The 12,968-nt window shown below is 46.9% G+C and overlaps 1 protein-coding gene across 1 annotated transcript; it reads right to left on the reverse strand.

Moving 5' to 3' along the window:
- Nucleotides 1-1,052: 1,052 nt before the first annotated feature.
- LOC123071766 (noroxomaritidine/norcraugsodine reductase) lies at nt 1,053-3,207 on the reverse strand. Its single transcript, XM_044495347.1, has 5 exons — nt 2,922-3,207; nt 2,612-2,819; nt 2,135-2,360; nt 1,555-1,661; nt 1,053-1,388 (listed from the first exon to the last, which is right to left on the reverse strand). Exons 1-5 carry the CDS (start codon nt 3,053-3,055, stop codon nt 1,224-1,226), a joined length of 840 nt encoding a protein of 279 aa, XP_044351282.1. The 5' UTR covers nt 3,056-3,207; the 3' UTR covers nt 1,053-1,223.
- Between the last annotated feature and the right edge of the window lie 9,761 nt (nt 3,208-12,968).

Below are 12,968 nucleotides of genomic sequence, written 5' to 3' on the forward strand. Positions count from 1 at the left end.
GGGTTCAATCTTGCAAGTAATCTACCGCGGGGGGCAGAAAGTGGTAAAGGCGTGTATTGAGTCGTTGCCACTGAGGATAAAAAGATAGATGTGTAGTTGTACCATAAGCGCATGGTGAAAATAATATACTATCTACATCATGTCATCAGGCTTAATGCAATCTTTATTTTCCTTAATAGTTTGATGCATGCTTGATATTGATCTCGTTATGGAATATTCGCTATATGTGTTGCCGGATTGTTGGTATTACACTTAAAGAAGAAAGAAAATAGAATAAAAACTAAAACAAAATCAAAACAATGCAGTTTTCTATGGAAAAAATGAATTAGTGCCATTGGTATTAACCTTTATAGAAAATGGAAAAAAAATAAAGCAAACAATGATTTTTTTCACACAATGTACACAAAAAATGTGTTTTTTAAAATATGCAAGAATAAACATATGATAGTGGATTGTTCACAAAAAATAAGTTTCCTACAAAAACATGAATTAGTGACATTGGTATTATCCTTAAAGAAGAAATACAATAAAATAAATATAAAATTCAAATAATAAAGCTTTACAAAAAAGAATGAATTAGTAGCAAATACTATTATCCTTTCAGAAGAAATAAATATAAAAAATAAAAAAAAATAGTTGCATACAACATTGCACTGAAATTGTACTTTTTTCATGCGCAAAAAAATTGTACTTTTTAATATGCAAAAATTAATCATATAACAATGCAATTTTGGATGTATAGTATTTGTGCGTAAATATTTACACTCACCCAACATTTCATAAATACCTTGAAAATAAATATAAAAACAATTATTGAAATAAAAAATAAAAATGAAATCAAATGAAAGCAGAAAAACAAAAGAGGAAGAAAAACAAAGGGTGAAATGGGAAGGTTGGGTCGCACCTAGTAATGGGCTTTGCCTTGTTAAGAAATCAACGGACCCAAATATGTGGTCGGTCAATTTAAGCAAGATTAACGACACAAAATCAATGGACCCCTGCGGATTTTCACAACATCAAAAATCATGCATCATGTGTGCGTCCACGCTTGCTTAGTTAGTAAAATAGACAAATCTACTTTAGAAATACATTAAAAACTAACAACAATGTAGCAAAATAATTGTACTAGGGGACAACACTCAGGTGCATGCTAAATACTTGCCACTTTATTATTGAATCTGCATGCAGAAGAGTTTAATCGATAAGACCCTCTTAATAATTAACTACGCACTAATTGTTCGACCACCATCAACGGTGATGACTTGGCCGGTGACGAAGGATGCCGCTGGCATGCAGAGGAACGACACCACTGCAGCCACCTCCTCTGGCTCGCCTGCCCGCCGCATCGGATTCTTTGCCAACTCGTTCTCTTTAATTTCCGGTGGAACCTGTTCCACGCACAAATGATCAGTCCTCCAAATGATTTGTTTCTTAAAAAAATGATAGTAGAAGAGAATCCTACTATACACGTAAGAAGTCGTAAGTAATAGGCTAAACAGTTCTGCTTGTGTATTTTTTGAATGTAAATTTAATGAAGACTCGGTCGGCGCCTACACTGTTTAACATGTCACTCTTGGTCGCGCCCGGGGCGACGCAATTCACCCGGATCTTGTTATGAGCCCATTCGGTAGCAAGGCTCCTTGTAAGCTGGTTAATTCCTCCTGGTAAATTAGAGACAAAAAAGAGATGTCAGTTTTATGCCTTAGTTGAAAGTTGGAACGAGTCGTGGTTATGAATACCATCAGTTAGAGCTTCTTTGAGTTTTTTTACAAGTAGTTAGATTGGATAGCTAAATTATAGTGCAATCTCGTCTCGAAAAACATCGTCGTTCGAGACAAGGAAAGAGTCAAATTTAAAATTAGTCACTTGACTATTGATAGCTGGAAATATTGAGATTGAATAGTACCTAAAATCATGTGTGTGAATTTGAATCGGAAAGTACACCATTCAATTTTTTGAACTTTACAAACATATTAAATGAAAGCATGGTTATCGTTTCAGACATTTACCTGATCTTTAAAGTACAAATTAAATCACTGTTTTCTGAAACCGTCATTATTTGAAAGTTTCAATTTTGACATGTACGCTATAATAATACTCGAATTTCAAAAGTAGGAAAACCGGAGGGAATCACCTTTTGTCATACTGTAAATCGCGAGGCCCGGGAATCCAAGTGTGCCCCCAAGGGAGGATATGTTGACGATGCTACCTCCTCCAGCGATGGATGCCCCGAGGAGCAAGGGGTGCGTGAGCTGGCTCAGGTGGAAGCACGACTCTAGGTTGGTCGCCATGAGGTGCGTGTACTCCTCTGATGTGCACTCCACAGCCGCCTTGGCAACAGCCTGCGCCGCGTTGTTCACCTGCATACATATAGTAGGAGTGGTCAGCCCTGTAAACCCATATGAACCTCTTTGGATTGGGTGGAATTTTAGAGCCAATTTGCAGCCTCTTGACGGCGGCCATGATCTCAATCTGAACCGACGAACTCTGAAGATTTCAGAAAGACGACTAAGTCCAAGCCCTCGAAGTCATTACTCATTTTGTCCCATAATGTAAGAAGTTTTTTATGACACTGAGATAAACGGAGTAGTTAAAAAAAAGGAGTAGCCACCAATATGTCGAGCTTGCCGTCGAAGACTTGCTTGACCGTCTCCGCGAGCTGCTCCCTGCTGGCGCGCAGGGAGACGTCGCAGACGGAGACGGTGACCGGGAGCCCCTTGGCCTCCCACCGGCAGCGGCACTCCTCCAGCTCCGCCGTGCTCCGGGCGCACGTGTGCACCCGCGCCCCGTGCCCCGCCAGCTCCTCCACGATTGCGTGGCTGCGATTCCATCAATCGACACCGTCATGCAGATAAGTATATGAGTATACGTACAAATGTACATAGCATGCTTGCACGTAAGAAGATTATAAAATTGCGTACCCGATCCCCTTGCTGCCGCCGGTGACGAGCGCCGTCGCGCCGGCCAGGCTCCACCTCGCCTCCCTGCTCATGCCGCCGGCCGCCATCTCTCTCTCTGGCGAGATCACTCTATGTGCGTGTGCATGTGTTCTCATACTCGTGGAGCGACGAGATATCCTTGTGTAAGACAAGGCCCGTACATAGGGAGAGTGCCCTCGCTCCACACGTAAAATAGACCGTGTGTGTGTGGCCTATCTGGCTGAGACGCATGCTCCACGAGTAGAGCAGAGTGTCCAGTCGTATTTGCCTACCGCAGGCACGCACGCCACAACCACACACTGACACCCACTAGTACCTCGCAGAACGCAGAGAATAACACGTAAGTCCAGACAGTGTACGCGTCTTTCTATCACGTTCACATCACGCTCCATTTTGGAGCTGCATTTAAGCGATTAATGCGCCTCACACTTTCCTTTTATGAGGATCATGCGCCTCACTTTTTTTTTGAGGCAATCATGGGCTGTCACCGGCATCAAGCACATGAGCATCTTGCACCACAAAAAAGGATCTTTTTTCCTTTTTGGAATTTATTTACTACTCCCTTCGTCCCAAAATTCTTGTCTTAGATTTGGCTAAATACGGATGTATGTAGTAACATTTTAGTGTTAGATGCTTCCGTATCAAAACAAATCTAAGATAAGAATTTTGGGACGGAGGTAATATTTAAAACAATTTTACTGTTCACATCCGGGCTCATATGAGCCCGGGTACAGAATAGCCGCATCCTTAGACTGATCATGTTCATGTTAAGGTAACATTCAAAATAAAAATATATTTTATTATCATCTACATGCTCGGAGATGAGAAAACATTAAGATCGGGGATGTTGATACGTTCTACATGTATCTATAATTTTTGTTTGTTTCATGTTACAATCATACCATTTCTGTATATTTTGGCATCAACATTTATTATTTTTTACATAGCCTATTGATTCAATGTCCAATGAAGTTTTAGTGTTTTTTTTTGAACTTTTCAAATAATAACTTTTAGGAGACCAAAATATCAGAAAAAATATGTCGGTGAATTTCAAGTGCAAAAGGTTCCAGGAAGCACCGAAGGGCTAGAAGGTGATGCCCGTGAGTGCCACGCGCCCCTAGCTCGTGACTAGGGGCGCGAGCCAGGGCTGCGTGGGCCCCATAAGCACCCCTCCACCACGTATTGATGCCCCCGGCTTTATACTGGCCCAAAACCCCGTCTCGTATTTACCGAGCAATTTTTCTACCATCGCACCTCTCTGTTCCGCAGGCTCTAATCGATTTATAAATGACAAAAAAAGGATGTACCATTTTTTCTCAATACGGAGTTCTTGCTAGCAATCCAATCTGGAGGTCTTTCCTGCACTCTCTCGGAAGGGGAATTCATCCCGGCGACCATCTACATAAACGTTGTTGCCACTATATACATGTGTGAGTAGTCCTCTTTAGTCTATGAGTTCATAGGAGCTAGATGACAATCTCTCCCTTGTTTTCCGAAACAATGATCACATGAGTGGTCCTACATTGCTTCTGGTATAGATTATGTAATCTTAATGATGTGTTCTTTGTGGTGTGATAAATTATCATTTTATGATCAGCTTTAATGAGTATATATTATTCATGGATTCATATGAGTAATCTGCTGCATAATTGATGGACTTAGATACTCTGTGTCATGGGATTGTCACGGTAGATGTCCTCTTGCAAGGACTTAGTTGTGGAGCCATCGCAACTAGGAAGCTTAAAGGGGTTAATTCGGGACAAAGGACACGAGAGATTTATACTAGTTCGGCCCCTTACGGTGAAGGTAAGGCCTACGTCTAGTTGGGTTGGTATTACTTGATGTTTCGATGACCAGAGAGCGAGATACGCTATGCCCGGTTCTCGATGAGTTGTTTCTTGTCCCTAAGCCGCCAACGGGTCGTCCCCTTATATACACGGGTTGACGCCCTGCGGCCTACAGAGTCCCTACCAGCTCATAGACAGTGTCCGGCTCGGTGACTAGTTAATTCTACCTTATGTTACAAGTCATGTCATCATGGCGGTTTACCACTATGGGCCTTAAGCCGCCTGTGGGCCTTAGACCCTTTATTGAACCGCCATCTTCATGCTTGGTCTTGGGCTTCTTTCTGATGAGTCTTCTTTGCGTAACCCGGCCCCTCCTGGGCGGCTTACACAAATAGTTATATCCCCAACATTATGCCCCAGATTGATTTGAACCGTTTCATGTCAATCTTAAAATACCTTAAGAAATAGACCTTCAGCCTTCTGCCTGTGCAAAGGTTTTTAACCCGCCATGACGTCATTTTCTGGATCCGCGTTAACCCGTCGTGATGTCATCTTTACTTAAATTCATATTTTACTCTGCCATATCCTCCAACGGATCTTTGCTTTTACTAGCCGTTCCAAAAACCGAGGCGTCGAGGCCGCTAGATAATGATGTTTAGTCTCCTCGTTTCTCGCGCCGTCTCAGTCGGTCTTCCCTTATAAATAGGCATGACCTAGGTCTTCCATTCTCCCCCCTTTCGGTCATCCTCTTCCTCTCATTGTGTCTCTGCCGCCCGAGCTCCGCCGCCGCCGCCGTCGAGCTCCTCGTCTTCACCGACTCAGGCCGCTGCATCAACCCGAATCTGACCAGAAATCAACGGCGAACTTCTGCAGCCCGTCCACATCAGTAAGTTCCCCTCTTTCCCTTTGTTAGATCTGCATTGAAGCTTCTTCGAGTTCGTCAGTGTTCATCGCCGCCCGCGGCAAACCCTTTATGTTCTTCACCTTCGATGCCCTGTTCAGATCATTGAATAATATAAAACTGCTGCGGCGACTGTTTTACATTTATCTCGAACATAGACAGATCTCTTTTCTTTTGTTCAGAGGCTTCCTTCAAGTGGATGAACTTCTCTGCACTGATTTTAGGTCTAGAAATTTTTCCTTTTGGAACGACCGTTTGATCCAAAACAATAATTGCAGCTTGTGAAATCTGTTTGTTCCACACTTAGTCAAAAACTGCCTCTGTTGAATTTGTTGAATTTTTTAGCCGGTTTTGTGACAACACCGATTGTCAGTCTTGCTTGCTTCTGGCGACTTTAAGAAAATTTAACTGCCCCTGATACATGTAGCGGCTTAAATATTATTGCGTAGTTACTTATATATCATTAGACCCCGTCTTAAGCCGCCATTTTGAATAGACATAAAAATACTTTCCTTCCGGGTTAAAATTGAACTGGAGCTTCTTATTTTGTCATAGGCTTCCACTTACGCCATGGCACCTAAGGCTCCCAAGGCTCCTGTGACCTGTAATTGGGTCCAATCCATTGTCACAGAAAGCAAATAGTCTGAATTTGTGAAGTCTGGCCACCTGCCCAAAAAGGAGGTCATGTTTTATCGTGCCCCTGACCCGTCCGAGGAGAAACCTTAGCCCAAAGAAGGGGAGGTGATAGTTTTTACGGATCATATGAGCCGGGGATTTGCTCCACCCGGTTCAAAATTCTTCAGGGATGTTTTGCATTTCTTTGACCTCAGACCTCAAGACATTGGACCCAATTCCGTGTCAAATATCTGCAACTTCCAAGTTTTCTGCGAAGTGTACCTGGGAGAAGAGCCCAATCTGCTTTTGTTTAGAGAGCTATCCTATTTAAACCGGCAGAATGAACGTGCCAACGGGCCCAGCCTAGAACTCGGCGGCATCTCAATTCAGGGGTAGAGAGACTGCCTCTTTTCTTATGCCGAACTGCCCAGCCACCCAAAGGACTGGAACCAGACGTGGTTTTATTGCCAGGACACTTCTCCGGCTGACGAGAACCCTCTGCCCGGCTTCCGCGCTCTACGCCTTGAATCAAATCACCCACTGCCGGATAAGCTAACCGCTGTTGAACGCCTATCACTTGCCCCTACCATCAAGAAGATCAAAGCCCTCTTAGGCAATGGCTTGAGCGGTATTGATTTGGTGCGAGGATGGATCTCCTGGCGGGTGATCCCGTTAAGCCACCGCCCCGGCTTAATGTGCTCTTACACTGGCGAGAAGGATGACCCGCTGCGCCACAGTTCTGATGACTTACCAGATGATATGATTGAAGTTACCAGATGATGAATTTCCATGAACCGTCATTGTAAGTTAAAATTCTTCAGCATACATTAGCCCCCAAGTGTCAAATGTCTTTGCTTGCAAAGTGCTTGGAACTTAATGTTATCTTACCATGATTCTGACTATATCCCGGCATCAATGCAGGCCACCATAAGTCAATTTGAGTCGGGGATTGCTGACCTGAAGAGCCGCCTGGCAGCTCAAGAACTTGAAATTCAAAAGGCCAACTCCAAATTTGAATTCAGCGTCTCTGAACAAGAGAAGTTGAAGAAGAATTTTGAGGCAGAGAAGAAAATCTGGGCTGATGAGAAGGCCTCACTAGTAACCCGGGTCGAGACAGCAGAAACATCACTTGCAGAAGCAACAGCCGAGCTATCCGGCTTAAAGCGCCATATATCTCAAATTGTCTCTGTCGTGGTTCTAAGTCTGACAGTAGTGTAGGGGGGTAGGAATGGAGAGGCAAGATCCTAGCTATGGAGTAGTTGTACACACAACAGGTTTACGAGTTCAGGGCCTTCTTGGAGGAAGTAATAGCCCTACGTCTTGGAGCCCGGAGGCGGTCGACTGGATTATGTGTGTATGAGTTACAGGGGTGCGAACCCTTTACACTAAGGAGGGGGTGGCTTATATAGAGTTCGCCAGACCCCTCCGGCCCTCAGTTATATAGGGTTTAAGGTACATTAAGATTAGGCGTTACTGGTAACGCCACAAATAAAGTGCTATGATGACCATAAAAGCTACTTAATGACAGACCGTTTGCGTGCAGAGTGACTTTAAGTCTCCTGGCAGTCGAGTGGTTGGCTTCATGGTCGAGTGTCTTCGAGTCCGTCGAGTGGAACACTTTCGGGTCAATTGAAAGGTGGTTTCTTCTAGAGATGTCCTTGGGGAGGGTATCTTGGACAGGTCCATGACCCTACCCTAGGTACATAGCTTCATCATTAGCGCCCGAATGGATCGAGGTTTGAGTGGGGAAGGAGTTGAACACACTTCCGACCCATTTTTGTGCTATGAGTATGTCTTGTTCTGGATCAATGAACTTAGGTGACGGCATCAACTTATTTTTCAGTCGCCTTGATCCATTCTTTGTATCCGTCGAGTGAATTTCTTTACTTGGAGAACTCCGAACGACAGAGCAGAGGAAATCTTCCATCTGACGAGTTGTTCTACAGCTCGCGGATTTAGCGGGATTCGAATTTCGGGAAGCGCGCGAGGCGGAGGAAGCCGCAGTAATCGGATGGGATAAGGCAGGGACGCCTCGATCTCCGTGCCACCTTTTTCGCCACATATCGCGCGCACGAGTGTTGCGGGATTTGACAGGATCGCCCGGGATTACAAGTCAGTCACTCGGAAGTAACCTCATATAAGGCGCCGGAGGGGGTTTTTGAACAGTGCGTTCTCATTTCCTCCTCTCTTCCTCAGACTTATCCACCGCGTTCGCTTCCGTCTCAGTGCCGCTGCCCTGTGCGCGTCTCACCGGAGATGATGGTGAAAGAGAAGACGGCGACCCTGGAGCGAGCGAAGAAAGCGACGGCGAATGCGAAGGGAAGGGCGACCAGTCGGGGCGGATCTTCATCGAGGGCCGGCCTGCCGCAGAGCTGGATCCACGGCGACTGGATCCGCTCGACGATTCGTCAAGAAGACCATGACGACCTGGCCAATGGAGGACTGATCCCCCATGGATCGGCGCGGCTCCCAGGGAAGGAGTCTGAGCCGCAGCCTTAGGAGGGTGATTGTGTTCTCTTGGCCACCCATGTCGACTGTGGGTTTTCTTTGCCACCTCACCCTTTCTTTCGGGGATTTCTGAATTTCTTCGGGGCGCAACTCCACCACTTCACACCCAACACCATCGTGTACCTCGCTGCTTTCGTGTCTTTGTGCGAGAATTTCTTGGGTTGTCAGCCTCATTGGGGTCTTTTCGAGCACATTTTCACCTATCGCTCCCAGACGGTGAAAAAGGCCAATCCGAGTGATGAGAGAACACAAGTGATTCAGATGTGTGGGGGTCTTGGGGTTCAAATGAGGGGGAAAAGTTCTTTTCCGGCCATGATCCTACCCGACTCGGTCCGTGGATGGCAGTCAACCTGGTTTTACTGCAAAGACCAGCCGACGCCAGGGCAGTCGACCGGACTCCCTCCTTTTTCCATGGACCGAGTGAGGAAGCCTTCCTCTTTGAAGGTGATCCCGGAAGAGAAGGTGCAGGTTAAGCTGGTCGAATGTGTTGTCCAGCTTATCCGTGACGGGGTGACCGGCATGGACCTCTTGGAGGTCTTCCTCCGACGACACGTCCAGCCGCTTAAAGCTCGAGACCATCCGATGTGGATGTATTCTAGCACTGACGACACCACTCGGATCCACCCGTAGGAGGTCGAGGATGCCACGCTGGAGAGGTGGCTGACGAGCATCATAGGGAACAAAGACAACCCCCGAGGAGCCAGGAGGATTCCTCCACTCGACCAATCATACGAAGTAGACCAGGTCCAATTCTGCATCTCTGACTGTGATCCTGCTTTCTTCATTCTGTTTGCTTAAAATCAATCGACGGACTTTTGTCTTGTTTGTTGTCTTCCAGGCTATTACTGAGATGTACTCGATGCCCAACGGGGCGCAAGAACGGGCCGAGGAGGAGGAGGCGAGCGAAGGTGAAAGTGAGGAGGAGTGGCAATCTGATGGTGAGGGGGAAGAGGATGACGACGGCTCTAGTGAAGAGGAGGAGGAGGAAGTCGATCCTCCTCGCATGAAAGGCGATCCAAGCTCATCCACGACCCCGCGGGTGAGCGTGGCAAAGCGACTGTGCCTGTTGGGCAGTCGTCGAAATGCCCTCGGACGTCCTCTCCAGCGCCGACTAAAAAAGCGCCAAAGGATCCCCGAGCGGCGTCATCAAAGCCGCCGAAGGCCTTGCCCAAGATGAGAATGGTCATTCCCACCATTTCCGGGTAACAGCAGAACTTGTGTTTTCTCGTTTAGCATGGACAGACTCTTGGTCGACTCGTTGGCTAACCGACTGGTTTCTGAAATCTGCAGTGCTGCTACCTCCGAGACCTCCGCCAGGAACGAAGACCAGGAAATGGAAGACGCTGCCGCCTCCAACCTTGGTATGATCTTTGTAGTTTCGCTTTTGGTCGATTGGATTTTCATTTTTAACTTTGGATCTTTCTTATAGCTCCTCCTCATGTCATTGATCTCCCTGATGATGACGACGAGGTGCCGCTGAGGCCAAGGAGGAATAGAAAGGCGCCGGCTGGCAAGACTACTCAGATTGCATCAGTGCCTGAGACACTGGTTCAGGAGGGTGGTGACATCACTCGGACCTCCGTGTCCTTCGCTGTGCCACTGACGAGTGTTCGGCCTTCATCGTCGACTGTTGACCCGCCCTCCCTTTTCGCCACACACCACGTCCCAGAGGACCAAGTGGGTGCTGCTAAGGAGGCTATACGCCAGGCGGGGATCATGCTGGAGCAGGTGAAGGCGATCCGGGACGCCAGCCAAGCGGCCTATGATGCTAGCTCAGCTCTTCAGAGCAACGTCCAGGTTAGTTGGTCACCGCTTGTTCTGTTAGGATATGCTATCTGAATGCTCTCTTTCCGAAGATCTTTGTATCTGTGCACCTACTGGGTGTGTCGATTGAATTTTTGGATTGGTGGGGGCATGTTGAGTGCACCCATTGGGTGTAGTCCCTGAGACTATGGTGGACTGCTGGCAGTCGACTGTAGTCTTTTGTACTTTGAGTTTCTTCACTCTAACTTCTTCATTCGGTCTGGTCGGACCATGTCGAATGGAATCTTGGAACCAGTGGGGGCACGCTGAGTGCACCCACTGGGTGTGGTTCCCGAGACCATGGTCGACTGCTGGCAGTCGACTAAGGTCTGAAGAACCTGTTTTTTTAGATCATGATGAGATCGTGGCTGACTGCTGGCAGTTAGCTATGGTTTAGGATCATAACCTTTTTGTCTCTTTCGGTCGACTGATCGGACCGAGTCGGTAGAACCAGTGGGGGCACGCTGAGTGCACCCACTGGGTGTAGTCCCCGAGACCACTGTTGAATATTTTGATTCGGCTGTAGTCTTAGAAATGCTACGATTTTCCTCTTAGTCACTCGGAAGCAACCTATCTTTGATGTCCGTCGATTGACCCTTCGCAGAAATCCTGCGAGCTTGTGGCTCGCTATACTGATTGGAAAACAAACAGATCCAGCTCGACCTTGACTTGAAGCTTGTTCAGGAGAACTTTCAGAAGGCGAAAGATGAAGCAAAAGGTATGGCTGGTGAGAACTTGACGACTGTCTTTATCTTTCTGCCCATCCCTGATTCTGATCTCATTGTCATTTTGTAGATAAAATAAAGGAGGCTCTGAAGAAGAAGGACCATGACCTCGCCGAGGCGTAGAAGGCGGCTTTGGACAAAACGAAGCTTGCGGAAGAAAAATTGGCTTTAGTCGGTAAACTTGAAGAGGAGAACGCCAATCTGAAAGCTACTCTCGACGCGGCCAACAAGGAGGTTAGCCGTCTAAAGAATGATAAGATAGCTCTGAGTGACAAGGCTAGTGAACTGGCGGGGAAGAAGAACGATCTGGAGGCTTATCTGGGAGGGCTCGCCAAGAAGTTATTCATCATGCTTGAGGGTAATCTCTTCTATCCGACTGACTTGTTATCATCGACTCATCATAGAACTGTTGGTTTATCTTTGAATTGTGTTTACAGAATTCTGCCAAAACTTCGAGGAAGAGACCAGTCGAGTGGAGACAAGCTTGGACCCCATTAACTCTCCTGTGAAGGATGAAGCCGCTATGAATGTGCTCCGACAAGAGTCTCGTGTTGCTGGTGTGGTTGACTACCTTGCTCGACTGAAGGTTGCGGCGTCGCGAATCGACACGACACTCTGGCCAGGAGCAACGCTTCAAAATGACCTCGAGTCTCTAATGACTCGACTGAATGAAGTTCCAGGTCGAGTGCAAGAATGGAAGAAGTCTTCTGCCAGGTGCGGTGCTGACGTTGCTCTGTCCCTGGTCCGTTTTCACTGCAAGGATGCGCGAGAGGACAAGCTGGCATCCATCAAAGTGGCCAATACCAAGAAACACGACTTCCAATCTTTCATGGAGACCTTCATTGCTGCTGCCACTCGGATTGCTGACGGAATCGACTTGGACCAGTTTGTCGCACCCTCCAGTCCTCCACCTGAGGAGTAAGAAAAAACTTCTATGCTTCGCCTTAAATTTGCCTCGGAATGCCGAGTGGTTTTGTAACCGATAAACTTTTACAGGTTGACACATTAGCACTTTTGAACCCGTAGGATGTTATATGAACTTGGCTTATCGTTGAATATGCTTGCATTTGCCTTCGAGCGAACTTTGTTCTTCACTCGGAATATACTTTAGTGCTTGAGACACAGCTCTGAGGTGGAAAGTCCAGTCGACCTGCACTTCATCGCTCTTGCAGGTAGGGATGGAGCACAGATTGCAGTCGACCTGCGTCCTTGCGGATCAGGATGCAGCACACGTTGTATTTGTGGCGTAGCTCCGAAGGAGAAGGCAGCAGTCGACCTGCACCTCGTCGTCCTTGCAGAGCACACGTTGTATTTGTGGCGTAGCTCCAAAGGAGAAGGTAGTAGTCGACCTGCACCTCGTCGTCCTTGCGGATCGGAATGGATTAAATACTTAGGCGAGTACTGGACTGCAGCTAAGCCTCCGAGTGGGAGGATTGCTCTCCACTCGGTAGGATTTTTAAATACTTAGGCGAGTACTGGACTGCAGCTAAGCCCCCGAGTGGGAGGTTTGCTCTCCACTCGGTAGGGTTTTCAAATACTTAGGCGAGTACTGGACTGTAGCTAAGCCCCCGAGTGGGAGGTTTGCTCTCTCCTCGGTAGGATTTTCGAATACTTAGGCGAGTACTGGACTACAGCTAAGCCCCCGAGTGGGAGGTTTGCTCTCCACTCGGTAGGATTTTCAAATACTTAG

This window comes from Triticum aestivum, chromosome 3B (assembly GCF_018294505.1).
Source record: "Triticum aestivum cultivar Chinese Spring chromosome 3B, IWGSC CS RefSeq v2.1, whole genome shotgun sequence".
Classification (NCBI taxonomy): domain Eukaryota; kingdom Viridiplantae; phylum Streptophyta; class Magnoliopsida; order Poales; family Poaceae; genus Triticum; species Triticum aestivum.

Coding starts and splice junctions, on each gene's coding strand:
- LOC123071766 (XM_044495347.1), bottom strand. CDS start 3,055: ATGAGAACACATGCACACGCACATAGAGTGATCTCGCCAGAGAGAGAG. Junction 2,820..2,921: donor GGCGGCAGCAAGGGGATCGG/GTACGCAATTTT, acceptor ATGGAATCGCAG/CCACGCAATCGTGGAGGAGC. Junction 2,361..2,611: donor ACGGCAAGCTCGACATATTG/GTGGCTACTCCT, acceptor ATATGTATGCAG/GTGAACAACGCGGCGCAGGC.